General features: G+C 45.8%; 1 protein-coding gene and 1 non-coding gene across 7 annotated transcripts in view; both read right to left on the bottom strand.

Moving 5' to 3' along the window:
- NAP1L4 (nucleosome assembly protein 1 like 4) overlaps positions 1–21,168 on the bottom strand; it is a 63,612-nt gene that overhangs the window by 17,739 nt on the left and 24,705 nt on the right. For all 6 annotated transcript variants that reach the window (XM_033861392.2, XM_033861394.2, XM_033861390.2 and 3 more), the window contains 5 exons: positions 17,451–17,550; positions 14,469–14,610; positions 6,481–6,567; positions 4,923–5,054; positions 1,179–1,250 (listed from right to left, as the gene is read on the bottom strand). In XM_033861392.2, coding sequence (XP_033717283.1) covers positions 1,179–1,250; positions 4,923–5,054; positions 6,481–6,567; positions 14,469–14,610; positions 17,451–17,550 — 533 coding nt within the window. The remainder of the gene's footprint in view (positions 1–1,178; positions 1,251–4,922; positions 5,055–6,480; positions 6,568–14,468; positions 14,611–17,450; positions 17,551–21,168) is intronic.
- LOC117313451 (small nucleolar RNA SNORA54) lies at positions 402–528 on the bottom strand. Its single transcript, XR_004527959.1, has one exon. It is a non-coding gene; the product is annotated as a small nucleolar RNA SNORA54 (small nucleolar RNA).

Raw genomic sequence — 21,168 nt, 5'->3', positions numbered from 1 at the left:
AAACTACAGCACTCTGCCACAGGAGGCCTCTAGGGGATGCTGTGGCCAAGCCTCGCACAGGTGAGGAGCGATTACTGGGAAGAAACTGACAAGAGGAAGGCGCTGCAATAACCTGGGTGCCGTAGGAAAGAAAGGGCTCCCTCAGCTACCAGAGTGACCCCCAACGTGTGAGCAGGCATCACTCTGGCTGGTGTCCACACCCCACCTGCTGCGGAGGGATGTGTGAATGTCACCTCCAGAGTGGAGCAGACCAGGAAAGGGACAGATACAGGTGTGTGTGCCCCCACCCCTTGCCCCCAGCAGGCATCACCCGCAGGCCAGGGTAGAGGGAATCCCGCTCACACTGCTCTGTGGTGGGGAAGTGGGAAGAGACCGGGCCTCAGCCCCACGGCCCTCAGGCACTGTGTCTTCAAAACCTGAAACCAAGAGCCACCAGGCAGGCAGTCAGTTGTGTGGTGCTGGAATTGCTGTGGCACTGGAATGGAACCCACCAGCCACAGGCAGACTGGGAGGTCACGAACAGTGCTCCCCGAGGACCCCAGCTCAGGCATCACCGTCTCAAGGCTGCTTCACAGAAAAGGACAGGCTGGCTTAGGTCAAACTCCCCTCACTAACTGGTAGGCAGCCTACGAGAGCAAGTATTCTGGATAGATGTGTTTCCAGACAAATCAAAGAGCAGGGAAACATTTTTTCAGTCTTATCTATCCGCAGTGATTCTTGAAGGTAAAACCTAGTACATTTCCTTCACTAGTATCTTGGATTTCTGTTAAAGTGCTGCTTATACTTGAATACGTACCAACCATCCTTTGCAGCCTGTTTTACATACATTCCACCCTCACAAACCTGGGGGACGCTTAGGAGAAGGAGGACATCGCCCCGTCTGACAGAGGAAACAAACTAGCCCAGAAGCCACAGCATGGCACAGTGGAGGCCACGTCGGAGGAGTCCCCTCCTGTGCCTGACTCCTGCGCCTGCCCCCGAACAGCTGGTGGACTGAGTTACTGCCCGGCTGTGCACACTGCCGGGTGAGGCCCAGGGACGCAATGTGAGAACACACGTCGCACTCCAGTCACCCAGCAAGTGAATGGCTGGCTGTGGATTTCTGGCTCTAAGCCCTTTACCCGTAGTGGCCTGACCCTTTCTGACACCAGCCAGGAGTTCAAACAATCAGTACTCACCATAGGCTGTCCAGGGTCTGAAAATTTCACTTTGATGTCCTGCAGGTGCTTCAGGATTGGCTCATCATATTCCTAACCATGAAGAGAAGAAACGAAAGTTCTGCTGAGCTTTTACAGACAACACACATGTTCGCACTGAGTCACTGTTGCACCTACTCCTAGACACTGGATAATTAGCCCTGTTGGAATTCTGTCCTTGTCACTCCCAGGAAGCCACCCAAATTTGTTCAGTCACTAGCAGTCTTAGGGTGGCAGCAATGAGGTGCCACCTTTGTCTGGCACGGAGCACTGGTAACCACCAATGCCAAGCCAGAAGGGCATCGCGCTCATTGCCAGGGGCAAGAGCCCTGACTGATTTCACAGCCCCACCAGCTGCCAGTATAGACAGGGTCGGAAATGCCGTCAATTAAGACTGCTGGTCCTCAGCATCTCCTAAGAGACAGAATCAGAAGAAATACCTGGACAAGCTACTGACCTTGGCAGCCAGTTCCCCCCGCTTAGGGCACGTGGTGATAAATAGCCCAAATCCAGCAACACACACAGTCAAGGACACTCACAAAGCAAGTCTGAGACCTAATGGCAGGCACTACGGAAGAGCCTCTAACGATGGCTCTATGCCTTTACGAGTCATCGTTATGCAAACACGGAAGTTCACCAGGGCCTGTCGTTTGAGAAAGGCCAACTGAGAAAAACTCAGAAAAAAAAAAATCACAGGACCTGAAACCCAGTGACCACATACTCACGAGAGGCGCTTTGTTTGTGAAACAGTCACTTCACCCTGGAAGTCTGGGGACTGGACCGAAAGGATTTCCTGAGGTTCCGCTGAGCCTGATAACTACCAACTTCCCAATTTTAAATTCTTTCTACATCACAAGCAGACCTCGTTTAATGCACTTCACTTTACTGTGCTTCACAGATATTTTGGTGGGGTTTTGGGGGGTTTTTTTGTTGTTGTTCTTGTTGCAAATTGAAGGTTTGTGACAACCCTGCGTTGTCAGGCAATGGTTAGGATTTTTTAGCAACGAAGTATTTTTAAATTAAGGTACGTACATTTTTGAGACATAATGCTATCGCACACTTAGTAGATTACAGTATAGTGTAAACCTAACTTTTATGACGCACCGGGGAACCAAAAAATTCATGTGACCCACTTGAATGCTACACTCACTTTATTGCAGGGGTCTGGAGCCAAACCCACAATGTCTCCGAGGTCTGCCTGCATAGAACAAACCCCAAAAAAAGCAGTAACAAAGGCACCTTCCAAGTCTCTAGACAGAAAGTTAAGTCCAAAGCAGTTTTCAAAGGCCACATCAGTCTGAGATGTCAAATCCTAAATTCTAGAGCCAGAAAACACTTGGCTCCGAGATCACGTGTATCAGTGGCTGAGCACGTATGCCTAGTTCTAGAATCACCAAGGCGAAACGTATCACCAGCATGTTTTCCAAATACACGGCACTGGGACCTTCAAGCCCACTGCGGTCACGCTAGCAGCGCCACGGGTGCCCCCATAGCCAGGAGACGGCCATGATGCTCTTGATCCCCTCCAACAACCTCATGCCTTGAGGGCCAAGGACCTTCTGTGGCCCAGACCACAACGCAAAGCCCTAAGTTAGCAGGCTCAAAACTCAGGGCCAACGGTGGAAGCAACTCAGGGACTGACTTAAAGCTGCTCTCCCTAAGTTTCAAAACTCTGCTTTTGGACCTATCTTGGCCACCACCAACAGAGAACCCAAGGACCTACAGCCAAACCCACCTTTGGGATTTAATGTCTGACCAAAATGGAACCTACTACCATTACTTGCTTCAGGTTATAAACAGCCCAAACCAGATTTCATCACTCTCTGCATACTACATGAGTACTCAAAAAATGACACGTCTTTTTACAACCGTAAGACGAAAAGCAGCGAGACACTCTGTGGCATAAATACTGAAGCACTGATACTAAGACAGAGGTGGTGGGAGAACGGAAGAGACACCTCATTCAAGTACAGCTGACCGTACTTGAAACCAAAGAAATGCTACAGATGAAGCAGCAGCGCCATCCCTGGGTTACTAACTGGCTGGCCAGGCAACACCAGGAGCTAGGTCTCCCAATCAAGTCGCCTAACCAGCACCAAAAAGCCTACCTCGTGACACTCCTGCCACCACTCACAGTGTGCCCCCAACCTGCAGCATGGGCATCACCTGGGGGACACATCAGGAACCAAGATCCTCAGGCCCCACCCAGACCTGACTCAGAGCCTGCACTTCCACGAGACGTCCCAGTGACAGGCACACACACCCTTCTCCATCTGGTCTGCCGGCATGGGGATTTTCAACCCTTGGGGGTACATCGGAATCATGAGAGCTTCTACAAACACCTCAAACTCTCGCTGACCTGTGGGTGGGGAGGCACTGATGCTGCTCTTTAGTTTTAAAAGTTGCCCAAGTGACTAACCTATAGGCAGGGTGAATCTGGTTCTAGCATATATTACTCAATTTTCCCAATAAATTTCTGGCTCATGGCATTCTAGTCTTCTAGTATTCTTGGTCTAGTATGCTTTCTTTCTTTTCTTTTTTTTGGCCATGCCACTCGGCTTATGGGATCTTAGTTCCTGAACCAAGGACTGAGCCCGGGCCCTGGCAGTAAAAGGGCCAAGTCCTAACCACTGGACCGCCGGGAATTCCCAACGGTCTAGTATTCTTAAACCGCACCTTTTCACATGAGACAAGAAAACACAGGCTATTGTTAAGTCATGTATTTTAAATGTTCCCCCCGTCTGGAAGGGGAGTAAGAAACGCATCCCCTCCACCTTTTCTTCAGTTCTGGCTTACAGATAAGCACTGAACAAGGCAGGCAGCAGACATAGCAACGCAGCAACTCTCTGGAACCATTCTGACTGCAGCTGTGAAACCTCTGCAAACTGCAGTAGAGCGAGCTAGCTGCACGCCACCTGTGGCCGTGCTCTGATATAAAAGCACTGTGCTGACCCGTCTGGAATAAGTCCAAATGCAGAGATGGCCCCCTCTGTGGACTTCTGAGCAGTACCTATTTCTGAATTCTGGAAACTTCTACCATAACTGAGCTCAGGGAAAGTCACATTTGTTACCTTTTAATTGGTTCACCATTTCATTAGAGAAAGCTCAACAAGGCAAGACAAAGAAAGTTTGACCATTCCCATTAAAAAAAAAAAAAGACTTTTTCAAGGAAAATGATTAGAAATTATTAGCAACTTGTTAAATACTTGTACAACTAGCAAGGCGGCACAATAGGTCCATTTCAAATTTCAAAAATCAATCAAAACAGAAGACTGCGTGCCAGCGAGCGTGCGCCTGTGTGTAAACGTGCTCATGGGTACATGTGTACACACACACGCACGCACGCACACTTCACCGCTCAGTATCAACTCCTCCACTCTCACCCCTCGCCCTCACGCTTCTCGCTTGTCCACATCACTGTGAGGTAGAGAAGGGTCTGGAATCTGTTAACAAGCTTCCCGGGGTGAGACAACAGACACTTTACAGGAGACAAAGCGACCCTAAGCTCGGCTGAGGTTCCGCGTGGCAGGCCTTTCCGTGAGGGCCGCTACACGAGGGCACACGGGGGCTCCAGCTGCAGCCAGGCCTCCCGGGGACCCTGACTTCCCTGAGTTATGGTCACAGAAGGCACCTTTCCACCCACAGTCAACAACTGCTAGACATGCGGTTGAAAGTTCACAAATAAATAATGTCTTCTCTCAAGTGGGAATGTGCCTGTGTGCTTACCTGAACTAATTCACTTAGCATATCTACATTTCTGAAGATGGTAAACCAGAACTCTGGAATTCCTTTTGGGTTTGGCTCTTCTGCTGCTGCTGCTTCTTTTTCCGCTATGACTGCTTTATTTTTTATGTCTCCCTAGAAAAATAAGATGCAAAATTGGATACTTATCATGAAGCAACAACTTTACAAATAACTGAATGGCTTAATACAGACCATATTTTCAGAATCCCATGTAAACTTCTATCAAAAACCCTTGCTCTTTGAAACTGCATCTCCAAGACCACTGTGCCCATCACAGTTTCCAACGTCTCTGAGGAACAAAGCATTTAAGGCATTCCAGCCAGATGTAACTCCAGACCAAGGGGAAAAGAGCTGAAGAGCTGATACAATGCCCCCCTGACTTGGGGGGCGCTGGCTCGCTGTCCCTCCTGGGATAACCACCAGAGGGATACTCCAGGATCTCCAGCAACAAGAAACTGCCCCGCAAGCTGCACGTCCAATGATACGGAGATGTTGGGACAGAGGCACCATGCGAACATCAGGGGGGTGACGAGAAAGGCGATGTAGCCACGAGGAGGGCAGTCTTTTCTAACATCACAGGCCTGACATGTGATTCTTAGAAGGACATGATCACAAGGGGCTTTTTAAGTTAACAGGGGCAGATTTTCCTCGCACGATGAAGAACTGATTCACAACTATATTGATCCACAGGCATGGCTTCAACTACACCAGATTCTACATGTTTTTAGAAGATCAGAAAGATGTATAGCTACCAAAACTAACATACACTTAAAAAAACAAAAACAAAAAACCCCAGAAGTTGATACCATAGGGTAGAAAAGCCACTCCCAAGTGTACAATCAGGCCAACAAGGTCCACCTTGTCGTTTTGGGACTTTCCGTGGCACTGGAATGATACCCATCACCAAAAAAAAGGCTGCAAGCAGGTGATGGACAGGGCACATCACCAAAAGGACCATTTACCAATGTAAAGTGGTGAGATGCACTGGGGCTACTTCACTGTCACTGCTGGTCCCCGAGCAGGATGGCACGGATGTTTCCAGTATGCTCTCCCCACCACCGCCCACCCTCTAGTATCTGCCCTTCTACAGACACAGCTGTGCTCTCCTTGAGGGTTTTTGCTTTCTCTCGACTAAGACTTTTTCTGATGTTTTAATCTCCACTCCCCTGATGCCTTATCTCACTGTACCACTGTGCAGAGGTGCCACAGACGGCTGAAAAAGGGGACTGTGTCTGGCTCACCACATTAACTAACAGAACCAAGCTGTCCAGTTTCACTGTCATAAAGAAATCTAAACATCCTAAGGCTGAAGCCGCACCTACTGTTAGGAGCTCTTTTCTTTGTAAAAGAAAACCACCAGATTTCTTTTTCTTCCCCACCAGCCGCACTGCACGGGGTATCAGTTCCCCAGACCAGGGATTTAACCCAGGCCACAGCAGTGAAAGTGCAAAATCCTAACCACTAGATCACCACCCCAAACCATCTTATTTCTAACAGCATTGAAACAGAACACAAGTGGCGCTCATTAAAAAAAACTTACGGCCAATTTGTCCTCTTCTTCGTTCTCACTGTGCCATTCGGATTCTGCGTCTGTCGGCTCGGCATCACCAGTGATGAATTCCCTTCTCTAAGTAAAAACGAGATCTTCTTACCGTTACACTCAGTTACTCAGAAACTTGAGAGTAAAGACAGTGAAATTGTAAATAATGTGTATAAAAAGACTGAAAACTGGATGCTTTCATAGCTTAAGATTCTAAGTTTTGGGGCTTAAAGAATAACATACGGGGAAACATTCAAGATGGCAGAGGAGTAAGACGCGGAGATCACCTTCCTCTCCACAAAGACATCAAAAATACATCTACATATGGAACAACTCCTACAGAACACCTACTGAACGCTGGCAGAAGACCTCAGATTTCCCAAAAGGCAAGAAACTCCCCACGTACCTGGGTAGGGCAAAAGAAAAAAGGAAAAACAAAGACAAAAGAATAGGGACGGGACCTGCACCTCGGGGAGGGAGCCGTGAAGGAGGAAAGGTTTCCACACACTAGGAAGCCCCTTCGCGGGCGGAGACTGCGGGTGGCGGAGGGGGGAAGCTTCAGAGCCATGGAGGAGAGCGCAGCCACAGGGGTGCGGAGGGCAAAGCGGGGAGATTCCCTGCACAGAGGATCAGTGCCGACCAGCACTCACAAGCCCAAGAGGCTTGCCTGCTCACCGCCGGACGGGTGGGGGCTCCGGTCAGAGCGCAGGGAGAGGACTGGGGTTGGCTGCGTGAACACAGCCTGCAGGGGGCTAGTGCACCACAGCTAGCCGGGAGGGAGTCCGAGAAAAAGTCTGGACCTGCCTAAGAGGCAAGAAACCATTGTTTCGGGGTGCGCGAGGAGAGGGGATTCAGGGCACTGCCTAAGCGAGCTCCAGAGACGGCTGCGAGCCGCAGCTATCTGCGCGAACCCCCGAGACGGGCATGGGACGCAAAGGCTGCTGCTGCCACCAAGAAGCCTGTGTGCAAGCACAGGTCACTATCCACACCGTCCCTCCCGGGAGCCTGTGCAGCCCGCCACTGTCAGGGTCCTGTGATCCAGGGACAACTTCCCCGGAAGAACACACGGTGTGCCTCAGGCTATTGTAATGTCACCTCATATTCCGTATCCCTCCCTCTCCCCAGCCTGAGTGAGCCAGAGCCCCCTAATCAGCTGCTCCTTTAGCCCTGTCCTGTATGAGCGATACGCCCTCAGGCGACCTATATGCAGAGGCGGGGCCGATACAAAGCTGAACCCCGGGAGCTGTGCGAACACAGAAGAGAAAGGGAAATCTCTCCCAGCAGCCTCAGGAGCAGCAGATTAAAGCTCCACAATCAACTTGATGTACCTGCATCTGTGGAACACCTGAACAGACAACAAATCATCCCAAAATTGAGGGGGTGGACTTTGGGAGCAACTGTACACTTGGGGTTTGCTTTCTGCATCTAATTTGTTTCTGGTTTTATGTTTATCTTAGTTTAGTATTTAGAGCTTATTATCATTGGTAGATTTGTTTATTCATTTGGTTGCTGTCTTCCTTCTTTTTTAATATATGTAGATATATATATATATATATTTTTTCCTTTTTCTCCTCTTGTTAGTGTGTATGTGTATGTGCTTCTTTGTGTGATTTTGTCTGTATAGCTTTGTTTTTACCATTTGTCCTAGGGTTCTGTCTGTCCTTTTTTTTTTTAAAGTATAGATTTTAACGCATGCTATCATTGATGGATTTGTTTTTTGGTTTGGTTGCTCTCTTCTTTCTTGTTTTCTTTTTCTTTTTAAATTACTTTAAACATTTTTTTATTTTTAATAATTTATTTTTAATTTTAATAAATCTCTCTCTCTCTCTCTCTCTATCTCTCTCTTTCTTTTTCTTTCTTTTTTTCTCCCTTTTCTTCTGAGCCGTGTGGCTGTGAGGGTCTTGGTGCTCCAGCTGGGTGTCAGACCTGTGCCTCTGAGGTAGGAGGGTTCAGGACACTGGTCCACCAGAGACCTCACAGGCTCACGTAATATCAAACGGCGAAAGCTCTCCCAGAGATCTCCAACTCAACGCTAAGGCCCACCTCCACTCAACGACCAGCAAGCTCCAGTGCTGGACACCCCATGCCAAACAACTAGCCAGACAGGAACACAACCCCACCCATCAGCAGAGAGGCTGCCCAAAATCATACTAAGTTCACACCGCAAAACACACCACCAGACGTGGACCTGCCCACCAGAAAGACAAGATCCAGGCTCATCCAGCAGAAGACAGGCACCAGTCCCCTCCACCGCGAAGCCTACACAACGCACTGAACGAACCTTAGCCACTGGGGGCAGACACCAAAAACAACATGAACTACGAAACTGCAGCCTGCGAAAAGAAGACCCCAAACAGAGTAAGTTAAGCAAAATGAGAAGACAGAGGAATACACAGCAGATGAAGAAGGTAAAAACCCACCAGACCAAACAAATGACAAGGAAATAGCCAGTCTACCTGAAAAAAAATTCAGAGTAATGATAGTAAAAATGATCCAAAATCTTGGAAATAGAATGGGGAAAATACAAAAAATGTTTAACAAGGAACTAGAAGAACTAAAGAGCAAACAAACACTGATGAACAACACAATAAATGAAATTAAAAATTCTCTAGAAGGAATCAATAGCAGAATAACTGAGGCAGAAGAACGGATAAGTGACCTGGAAGATAAAATAGTGGAAATAACTACTGCAGAGCAGAACAAAGAAAAAAGAATGAAAAGAATTGAGGACAGTCTCAGAGACCTCTGGGACAACATTAAACGCATCAACATTCGAATTATAGGGGTCCCAGAAGAAGAAGAGAAAAAGAACGAAACTGAGAAAATATTTGGAGAGATTATAGTTGAAAACTTCCCTAATATGGGGAAGGAAATAGTCAATCAAGTCCAAGAAGTGCAGAGTCCCATACAGGATAAACCCAAGGAGAAACATGCCAAGACACATATTAATCAAACTATCAGAAATTAAATACAAAGAAAAAATATTAAAAGCAGCAAGGGAAGAACAACAAATAACATACAAGGGAATCCCCATAAGGTTAATAGCTGATCTTTCAGCAGAAACTCTGCAAGCCAGAAGGGAGTGGCAGGACATATTTAAAGTGATGAAAGAGGAAAACCTACAACCAAGATTACTCTTCCCGGCAAGGATCTCATTCAGATTTGACAGAGAAATTAAAACCTTTACAGACAAGCAAAAGCGAAGAGAATTCAGCACCACCAAACCAGCTTTACAACAAATGCTAAAAGAACTTCTCTAGGCATGAACACAAGAGAAGGAAAAGACCTACAATAACAAACCCAAAACAATTAAGAAAATGGTAATAGGAACATACATATTGATATCTACCTTAAATGTAAATGGATTAAATGCTCCAACCAAAAGACACAGACTGGTTGAATGGGTATGAAAACAAGACCTGTATACATGCTGTCTACAAGAGACCCACTTCAGACCTAGGGACACATACAGACTGAAACTGAGGGGATGGAAAAAGATATTCCATGCAAATGGAAATCAAAAGAAAGCAGGAGTAGCAATTCTCGTATCAGACAAAATAGACTTTAAAATAAAGACTATTACAAGAGACAAAGAAGAACACTACATAACGATCAAGGGATCAATCCAAGAAGATATAACAACTGTAAATACTTATGCACCCAACACAGGAGCACCTCAATACGTAAGGCAAATGCTAACAGCCATAAAGGGGAAATCGACAGTAACACAATCATAGCAGGGGACTTTAACACCTCACTTTCACCAATGGACAGAAGATCATCCAAAATGAAAATAAATAAGGAAACACAAGCTTTAAATGATACATTAAACAAGATGGACTTGATATTTATAGGACATTCCATCCAAAAACAACAGAATACACTTTCATCTCAAGTGCTCATGGAACATTCTCCAGGATAGATCATATCTTGGGTCACAAATCAAGCCTTGGTAAATTTAAGAAAACTGAAATTATATCACGTATCTTTTCCAACCACAATGCTATGAGACTAGATATCAATTACAGGGAAAAATATGTAAAAAAAACCAAAATACATGGAGGCTAAACAATACGCTACTAAATAACCAAGAGATCACTGAAGAAATCAAAGAGGGAATAAAACAATAACTAGCAACAAATGACAATGAAAACACGACGACCCAAAACCTATGGGATGCAGCAAAAGCAGTTCTAAGAGGGAAGTTTATAGCAATAAAATCCTACCTCAAGAAACAAGAAACAGGGCTTCCCTGGTGGCACAGTGGTTGAGAGTCCGCCTGCTGATGCAGGGGACACAGGTTTGTGCCCCGGCCCGGGAAGATCCCACATGCCGCGGAGCGGCTGGGCCCGTGAGCCGTGGCCGCTGAGCCTACGCGTCCGGAGCCTGTGCTCCGCAACGGGAGAGGCCACAACAGTGAGAGGCCCGCGTACCACAAAAAAAAAAAAAAAAAAAAGAAACAAGAAACATCTCAAATAAACAGCCAAACCTTACACCTAAAGCAATTAGACAAAGAACAAAAAACCCCCCAAAATTAGCAGAAGGAAAGAAATCATAAAGATCAGATCAGAAATAAATGAAAAAGAAATGAAGGAAACCATAGCAAAGATCAATAAAACTAAAAGCTGGTTCTCTGAGAAGATAAACAAACTTGTAAAACCATTAGCCAGACTCATCAAGAAAAAAAGGGAGAAGACTTAAATCAATAGAATTAGAAATGTAAAAGGAGAAGTAACAACTGACACTGCAGAAATACAAAGGATCATGAGAGATTACTACAAGCAACTCTATGCCAATAAAATGGACAACGTGGAAGAAATGGAAACGTTCTTAGAAAAGCACAACCTTCCGAGACTGTACCAGGATGAAATAGAAAATATAAACAGACCAATCACAAGCACTGAAATTGAAACTGTGATTTAAAATCTTCCAACAAACAAAAGCCCAGGACCAGATGGCTTCACATGCAAATTCCATCAAACATTTAGAGAAGAGCTAACACCTATCCTTCTCAAGCTCTTCCAAAATATAGCAGAGGGAGGAACACTCCTAAACTCATTCTACGAGGCCACCATAACCCTGATACCAAAACCAAACAAAGATGTCACAGAGAAAAAAAACTACAGGCCAATATCACTGATGAACATAGATGCAAAAATCCTCAACAAAATACTAGCAAACAATCCAACAGAACATTAAAAGGATCATACACCATGATCAAGTGGGGTTTATCCCAGGGATGCAAGGATTCTTCAATATATGCAAATTAATCAATGTGATAGACCATATTAACAAATTGAAGGAGAAAAACCATATGATCATCTCAATAGATGCAGAAAAAGCTTTCAACAAAATTCAACACCCACTTTTGATAGAAACTCTCCAGAAAGTAGGCATAGAGGGAACTTAACTCAACATAATAAAGGCCATGTATGACAAACCCACAGCCAACATCATTCTCAATGGTGAAAAACTGAAACCATTTCCTCCAAGATCAGGAAAAAGACAAGGTTGTCCACTCTCACCATTATTCAACATAGCTTTGGAAGTTTTAGCTACATCAGAGAAGAAAAAGAAATAAAAGGAATCCAAACTGGAAAAGAAGAAGTAAAGCTGTCACTGTTTGCAGATGACGTGATACGATACGTAGAGAATCCAAAAGATGCTACCAGAGAACTACTAGAGCTACTCAATGAATTTGGTAAAGCTGCAGGATACACAATTAACGCACAGAAATCTCTGGCATTCCCATACACTAATGATGAAAAATCTGAAAGAGAAATTAAGGAAACACTCCCACTTACCACTGCAACAAAAAGAAGAAAATACCTAGGAATAAACCTACCTAGTGAGACAGAAGACCTGTATGCAGAAAACTATAAGACACTGATGAAAGAAAGTAAAGATGACACAAACAGATGGGGAGATATACCATGTTCTTGGATTGGAAGAATCAATATTGTGAAAAGGACTATACTACCCAAAGTAATCTACAGATTCAATGCAATCCCTATCAAACTACCAATGGCGTTTTTCACAGAACTAGAACAAAAAATTTCACAATTTGTATGGAAACACAAAAGACCCCAAAGAGCCAAAGCAACCTTGAGAAAGAAAAACGGAGGTGGAGGAATCAGGCTCCCTGACTTCAGACTATACTACAAAGCTACAGTAATCAAGACAGTATGGTACTGGCACAGAATCAGAAATACAGATCAATGGAACAGGATAGAAAGCCCAGAGATAAACCCACGCACCTACGGTCACCTTGTTTTTGATAAAGGAGGCAAGAATATACAATGGAGAAAAGACAGCCTCTTCAGTAAGTGGTGCTGGGAAAACTGGACAGCTACATGCAAAAGAATGAAATTAGAACACTCCCTAACACCACACACAAAAATAAACTCAAAATGGATTAAAGACCTAAATGTAAGGCCAGACACTATCAAACTCTTACAGGAAAACATAGGCAGAACACTCTACGACATCAATCATAGCAAGATCCTTTTTGACCCACCTCCTAGAGAAATGAAAATAAAAACAAAAATAAAGAAATGGGACCTAATGAAACTTAAAAGCTTTTGCACAGCAAAGGAAAACATAAACAAGATGGAAAGACAACCCTCAGAATGTGAGAAAGTATTTGCAAATGAAGCAACTGACAAAGGATTAATCTCCCAAATTTACAAGCAGTACATGCAGCTCAATATCAAAAAAAAACAGGCTTCCCTGATGGCGCAGTGGTTGAGAGTCCGCCTGCCGATGCAGGGGACATGGGTTCGTGCCCCAGTCCGGGAAGATCCCACATGCCGTGGAGCGGCTGGGCCCGTGAGCCATGGCCGCTGAGTTTGTGCTCTGCAACGGGAGAGGCCACAACAGTGAGAGGCCGTGTACCGCCAAAAAAAAACAAACAAAAAAAACAACCCAATCCAAAAATGGGCAGAAGACCTAAATAGATATTTCTCCAAAGAAGATATACAGATTGCCAACAAACACATGAAAGGATGCTCAACATCACTAATTATTAGAGAAATGCAAATCAAAACTACAATGAGGTATCACCTCACACCAGTCAAAATGGCCATCATCAAAAAATCTACAAACAATAAATGTGGAGAAAAGGGAACCCTCTTGCACTGTTGGTGGGAATGTAAATCGATACAGCCACTATGGAGAACAGCAAGGAGCTTCCTTAAAAAACTAAAACTAGAATTACCATACGACCCAGCAATTCCACTACCGGGCATATACCCTGAGAAAACCATAATTCAAAGAGCCATGTACCACAATGTTCACTGCAGCTCTATTTACAATAGCCAGGACATGGAAGCAACATAAGTGTCCATCGACAGATGAATGGATAAAGAAGATGTGGCACATATATACAATGGAATATCACTCAGCCATAAAAAGAAACGAAATTGAGTTATTTGTAGTGAGGTGGATAGACCTAGAGTCTGTCATACAGAGTGAAGTAAGTCAGAAAGAGAAAAACAAATACCGTACACTAACACATATATATGGAATCTAAAAAAAAAATGGTTCCGAATAACCTAGGGGCAGGACAGAAATACAGACGCAGACATAGAGAATGGAGTTGAGGACACTGCGAGGGGGAAGGGTAAGCTGGGACGACGTGAGAGAGTGGCATGGACATATATACATTATGAAATGTAAAACAGATAGCTAGTGGGAAGCAGCCACATAGCACATGGAGATCAGCTCGGTGCTTTGTGTCCACCTAGAGGGGTGGGATAGGGAGGGTGGGAGGGAGAGGCAAGAGGGAGGAGATACGGGGATATATGTATAGCTGATTCACTTTGTTATACAGCAGAAACTAACACACCACTGTAAAGCAATTATACTCCAATGAAGATGTCAAAAAAAAAAAAAGAGTAACAGTCAATGATTCACTGGGTACATCTGGATGTTGTGCCTGAAGAACTTTCTGAAATATACTAATGAAGTGTACTAACAGAGCTCCCTACCTTGTCAAAGAGAGGCTGGTATAACGCTGCGTACTTTCTTTCCAAGTCATGAACTTCTTCATAGAACTTGGCTTCTATATGAGCACATTTCACCTGAAGCTGCTTCAGTGCGTTGATTCTTCTTTTTACTGCTTTAGGTAAACTAAAAGAGAGGGAATAAAAAATAAAACATCCATACGCCTGCAAAATAAGGCGGCATGCTTATTTTTTACTAAAATAAATTAACATTAACATAGAATTAACACCCTTACCATGAAAACGAGCTCCTAAAAATCATTAAGGACAAACACCACCTCCCCGCCCCCCCACCAAAAGCAGGGCGGTGGCGGAGGAGGAAGCTGAAAGATAATTCACAAAAAATACAGGTAATGAAACACGGAAGAAAGGTCCAATCTCATGAAATAGCCAAAAGAATGTAAATTTAAAAGAACTGCTGTCTCTTCCTTACCAAATTGGCAATTAAAAAATAATTCCCAGGGGGGACTTCCCTGCAGTCCAGTGCTTAGGACTCTGCACTGTCACTGCTGAGGGCCTGGTTCAACCCCCGGTCGGGGAAGTAAGATCCCGCAAGCTTCGAGCTGCAGTCAAAGAAATTTTTTTAAATAAAAGAGAGAAGAAAATTTTAGAAATTCCCAGGTTTGATGAGGCTGAGGGCAGAGGCCCTCTAATTGACTCATCTTTCTTAAGCGTAAACAAGAACCTTGAAAATATTCTTTGCATCTACTTCTAAGAATTTATCCTAAGGAAATAACCAAATGTTTATGTGCTGGAGTGACCACTGATGTATTATTTGTAAAAGTGAAAGACTGGGAACAATGACAAGATGAGCAGGATTAAAACGGCCTGTCCACAACCGTGTCCTCAAGGAATACTCAGCACCACAGGACGAGCTCCTGCTGACACAGCAAGGGAAAAACCAGAGACGACAGAGACAAGGCGTGCATTCTAGTCTAGAGTCAGACAACTACCAGCTCCTTAGCCCTTTGATACTTTTTACCTTCTAAGAAACATTTTAGTTTGTATGCCTTACTTTTATAAATCAGAAGGGAAAAAACATTTTAAACCCATTAAAATCATTTGTTTAACCTGAAGTCCTGAGTCACAATCTGGAACAAAGAGCAGACTACTGCAGACTTCCCTGGTGGTGCAGTGGTTAGTTAAGACGCTGCTCTCCCAATGCAGGGGGCCCAGGTTCCATCGCTGGTCAGGAACTAGCTCCCACATGCTGCAACTAAGGAGCCCGCCTGCTGCAACTAAGACCCGGTGCAACCAAATAAATTAATTTTTTAAAAACAAGAGCAGACTCCTGGGCCCCACAAAGACCCACACTATCCCCCTTGGTGGGCCTGGGTCCTGCCCTCTGAGTCCTCCTCCACGTGGGCTGACTCCTCAAGGGCAGGGCTGGCATTAGTCTAATAGTATACAGTACCAGGCAGCTCCCAAGCACAGCACTGTTTAGAAAATACAGCCATCAAGGGGGACTGGTTCCAGAGCCCTGTGAATATCAAAACCCATGGATGCCCAAGTCCCTTATATGAAATGGTATAGTGTTTGCACACTAAGCACATCCTCCCGTATACTATATATCAGCACTAGATTGCTTACCATACCTAATACAATGTAAATGTTATGTAAATAGTTGCTGGCGTGAGGCAAATTCAAGTTTTGCTTTCTGGAACTTTCTGGAAAAGTTTTCCCCCAATATTTTTGATCCACAGTTGGTTGAATGTGCAAATCTACAACCCAGGGAACCCGTGGATACAGAGGGTCAAGTGCAGTAGAGAAGCCTTGAATCACAAAGGACCCTGTCCTGGTGTAATCATACCCACGGCAACCTCAGTTTGGACAAAGGTCCTTCACTACAGACTGCCAACTACAGAAACCGTTCTAGAACTACTGCTAGTTAGAGAACAAGGAAAAAGCAGAGTAAGAATTTAGTAACGCTGAATACATTAACATCTGTACTTCTTTTCTACGTTAATTACACAACCTAACGTTATTTCCTAACTTTCTAATCTTCCTAATGGAGTAAAAATACAAGGACCTCTAAGCCAACTGAACCCAGATATCCTCCCCAGCCAGCCTCCGGACAGTAAGAGTAACTACACACCATTCTTCTCCCCACAACAGGCACGTCACGTACAGCATGGAACGTGGAACTAATTCTATCGCACAAAACCTTGTTCCCCTCCCCCATTTCCTCTCAGTGAATGCTGCCCACCCCATTCACCCAGTTTCTGAAGCCAGAAACTAGAAAGCACCACTTACACTCAGCTCTCCTACCTGCACCCAGCATCACCACACCCCACCCTCCCCACTAGGTCACCCCCCGGAAGAACCCTCTCTACGGGCAGAGCAGACCCCAAGCGTGCCCCCTCTGTGCCCCCTTGTCCCCAGCCCCGCGTGGGCCAGCCAGTGTGCGGGGTGACTCTCTGAGACGCAGCCGTGCACTGACTGGAGGAGGGAAGCCCGGAGCAGCTGAGGCCCCGAGACGAGCAGTCCAAGGGCCTGGAGGGTGGGCATCCTTACGGTGTTCACTGTGCAGTACAACAAAGACACAGACCTCGTCCAAATAAGCCACGTTTCGCTGTTGCAGGCTCACATAGGTGAGCCGGGCAGGACTGGGTCTCTTAGCGCACCAGGAGCCACCGTGAAGAGAAAGCACTGCCCCCATCTGCCTGTACCTCCGCCCCCTGCTGACGCCCCAGTCCGCCTGCTCATGGGACCTGTGAAGGCCTCTCACCCTGCAGGCTGGCACCGTACACTCGCCCATAACTTGACACACCGCACTACCCTGGCCCTCACAGGCCTGTAGCCTCTACCAGGCTCTGACCCCAGCAGTCACCTTCGGGACCCCAGAGCCTGGCTCTCAGCAGGCAAGGTCTACTGAATGAAAAACATACTTATTCCTAGTCTAAGGAACCAGGAGAGGTTTATTCTTTGTCTCTTAAAGTTGCGTCGTCTCCCTCGCAGCATACTTACGTCTCGATGTAGCTCGAAGGAGTGTGGGAGACACTGTCAAGTCGTTCCTGTAAAGCTGCCAAAACTTGAGGATTCTGCATCACCTGGTCTGCGAGCTTTTCTATCAAGAGTTAAAAAGAAACAACATCTGTTTCAAAAACATTTACTTGTAAAGGCATTCGATCCTCCGTGTTAATCACTGAGGGGATGGTTACAAACACACCGGGGGTACCTGGAGAGTTCTGCTCCTCACCTTAGCGGCACAAGCCCCAGTCCCCTCCGAGGTCCGAGGACACTGTCACTTGCTAAGTTCAGGCAGTCTACCTCCCTTCCGGAAGCCGAGGACAGGGACAAGGTGCCCGTGGCTCAGGAAATCAGCGCGCACTTGTGCCCCAGCTCAGGAAAGCGCGACTCCCACCAGCTCCCTGGGGGCACCAGACCTTCCAGGCGCTCTCTGCCTCCACCTTCACCCACCCTGCCCTCCTGCCCAAACCCGCCTCCTCCCAGGAGCCCCCGCCCCTCTGCCCTGCGACCTCGACAGCTCACACACACTGTACCGACTCCTGAAGAACAAACACGACGCTGAGAGGGAGGTCAGCTGTGCCACAGACTGGTTCACACCTGGCTCGCGGCACAGGCTCTGTGTTGAAAAGATTCCCTCTCAGCGACACTGTCTGGAAACCCAAACTTAGGGCCCTCACCCGACTCAAAAGGCAGCGCAGACCTAGATTTCTCCCCCACCTTTTGTAAGACAGTGATGCGGGCAAGCTGAATACAACGTGTATGCACTCAATCTTACCTTTTAACTACAATCCCAATCATTAACATGAAGCACCGTGTATGTGTATAAAACATATGTAACTGTGTATATACAAAACTGTATGTAAATACTAAACATATACACAAACACACATCGCTAGTTCTGGCCACTGAAAGGTCTAGAAATAATGGCAGATGGGATTTATATTTTGGTTTTTAAATCTCTGTCCCAACTAAAAGATACAGGCCTCCTTGCATAAATGTAGATTCCAGGTCTGGGGAAAGGAAAGTTCAAGGGAAAATGGACCATCGCCTATGCCACAAAGCTACAGAGAACTCAAAATGGACGGGGACGCAGCAAAAGGACACAGAAGCCAGCTTACAGGGACCCCATTGGCAAATGGGACAATCTGCACACAAAAAAGAATAACGATGGACAGTGAGGGAAGATGGGGGAGTAGAAGTACGTGCGCTCACTCCCTCCTGCGAGGACACCAGAATCACAACTAACTGCTGAACAATGATCGACAGGAAGACGCTGGAACTCACCAAAAAGACACCCCACATCCAAAGACAAAGGAGAAGCCACTATGAGATGGTAGGAGGGGTGCAATCACAGTAAAATCAAATCCCGTAACTGCTGGGTGGGTGACTCACAAACTGGAGAACACTTATACCACAGAAGTCCACCCACTGGAGGGAAGGTTCTGAGCCCCACGTCAGGCTTCCCAACCTGGGGATCCAGCAAGGGAAGGAGGAGTTCCTAGAGAATCAGACTTTGAAGGCTAGCGGGATTTGATTACAGGACTCTGACAGGACTGGGGGAAACAGAGACTCCACTCTTGGAGGGCACACACAAAGTAGTGTGCCCATTGGGACCCAGGGGAAGGAGCAGTGACCCCAGGGGAGACTGAACCAGACCTACCTGCTAGTGTTGGAGGGTCTCCTGCAGAGGTGGGGGATGGCTGTGGCTCACCAGGGGGACAAGGACACTGGCAGTAGAAGTTCTGGGAAGTACCCCTTGGGGTGAGCCCTCCCAGAGTCCACCATTAGCCCCACCAAAGAGCCTGGGTAGGCTCCAGTGTTGGGTCGCCTGAGGCCAAACAACCAACAGGAGGGAACCCAGCCCAACCCATCAGCAAACAAGCGGATTAACTGAGTTCTGCCCACCAGAGCAACACCCAGCTCTACCCACCACCAGTCCCTCCCATCAGGAAACTGGCACAAGCCTCTTAGATAGCCTCATCCACCAGAGGGCAGACAGCAGAAGCAAGAAGAACTACAATCCTGCAGCCTGTGGAACAAAAACCACATTCACAGAAAGACAGACAAGATGAAAAGGCAGAGGGCTATGTACCAGATGAAGGAACAAGATAAAACCCCAGAAAAACAACTAAATGAAGTGGAGATAGGCAACCTTCCAGAAGAAGAATTCAGAATAATGATAGTGAAGATGATCCAGGACCTCGGAAAAAGAATGGAGGCAAAGATGGAGGAGATGCAAGAAATGTTTAACAAAGATCTAGAACGATTAAAGAACAGAGATGAACAACACCATAACTGAAATGAAAAATACACTAGAAGGAATCAACAGCAGAATAACTGAGGCAGAAGAACAGATAAGTGACCTGGAAGACAGAATGGTGGAATTCACTGCTGCGGAACAGAATAAAGAAAAAAGAATGAAAAGAATGAAGACAGCCTAAGAGACCTCTGGGGCAACATTAAACGCAACAGCATTCGCATTATAGGGGTCCCAGAAGGAGAAGAGAGACAGAAAGCACCCGAGAAAGTATTTGAAGAGATTATAGTCGAAAACTTCCCGAACATGGGAAAGGAAACAGCCACCGAAGTCCAGGAAGCACAGAGGGTCCCATACAGGATAAACCCAAGGAGAAATATGCCGAGACACACGGTAATCAAACTGGTAAAAATTAAAGACAAAAAAAATTGACTGAAAGCAGCAAGGGAAAAACGACAAATAACATACAAGGAAACTCCCATAAGATTAACAGCTGATTTCTCAGCAGAAACTCTACAAGCCAGAAGGGGGTGGCATGATATATTTAAAGTGATGAAAGGGAAGAACCTACAACCAAGATTACTCTACCCCACAAGGATCTCACTCAGATTTGATAGAGAAATCAAAGGTTTTACAGACAAGCAAAAGCTAAGAGAATTCAGTACCACCAAACCAGCTCTACAACAATTGCTAAAGGAACTTCTCTAAGTGGGAAACACAAGAGAAGAAGAGGACCTACAAAAACAAACCCAAGACAATTAAGAAAATGGTAATAAGAACATACATATCGATAATTACCTTAAACGTGAATGGATTAAATGTTCCAACCAAAAGACACAGGCTCGCTGAATAGATACAAAAACAAGACCCATATATATGCTGTCTACAAGAGACCCACTTCAGACCCAGGGACACATACAGACTGAAAGCGAGGGAATGGAAAAAGATATTCCATGCAAACAGAAATCAAAAGAAAGCTGGAGTAGCAATACTCATATCAGATAAAACAGACTTTAAAATAAAGAATGTTACAAGAGACAAGGAAGGACACTACATAATGATCAAGGGATTAATCCAAGAAGAAGATATAACAATTATATATGCACCTAACATAGGAGCACCTCAATACATAAGGCAACTGCTAACAGCTATAAAAGAGGAAGTCGACAGTAACACAATAGTGGGGGAATTTAACACCTCACTTACACCAATGGACAGATCATCCAAACAGAAAATTAGTAAGTAAACACAAGCTTTAAACAACACAATAGACCAGATAGATTTTTTTTTTTTTTGCGGTACACGGGCCTCTCACTGTTGTGGCCTCTCCCGTTGCGGAGCACAGGCTCCAGACGCGCAGGCTCAGCGGCCATGGCTCACAGGCCCAGCTGCTCTGCGGCATGTGGGATCTTCCCGGACCGGGGCACAAACCCGTGTCCCCTGCATCGGCAGGCGGAC

This window comes from Tursiops truncatus, chromosome 8, assembly GCF_011762595.2.
Source record: "Tursiops truncatus isolate mTurTru1 chromosome 8, mTurTru1.mat.Y, whole genome shotgun sequence".
NCBI classification, from domain to species: domain Eukaryota; kingdom Metazoa; phylum Chordata; class Mammalia; order Artiodactyla; family Delphinidae; genus Tursiops; species Tursiops truncatus.
Note: the sequence above shows the minus strand (reverse complement) of the source record. Positions and strands in the feature narration are given on the sequence as shown.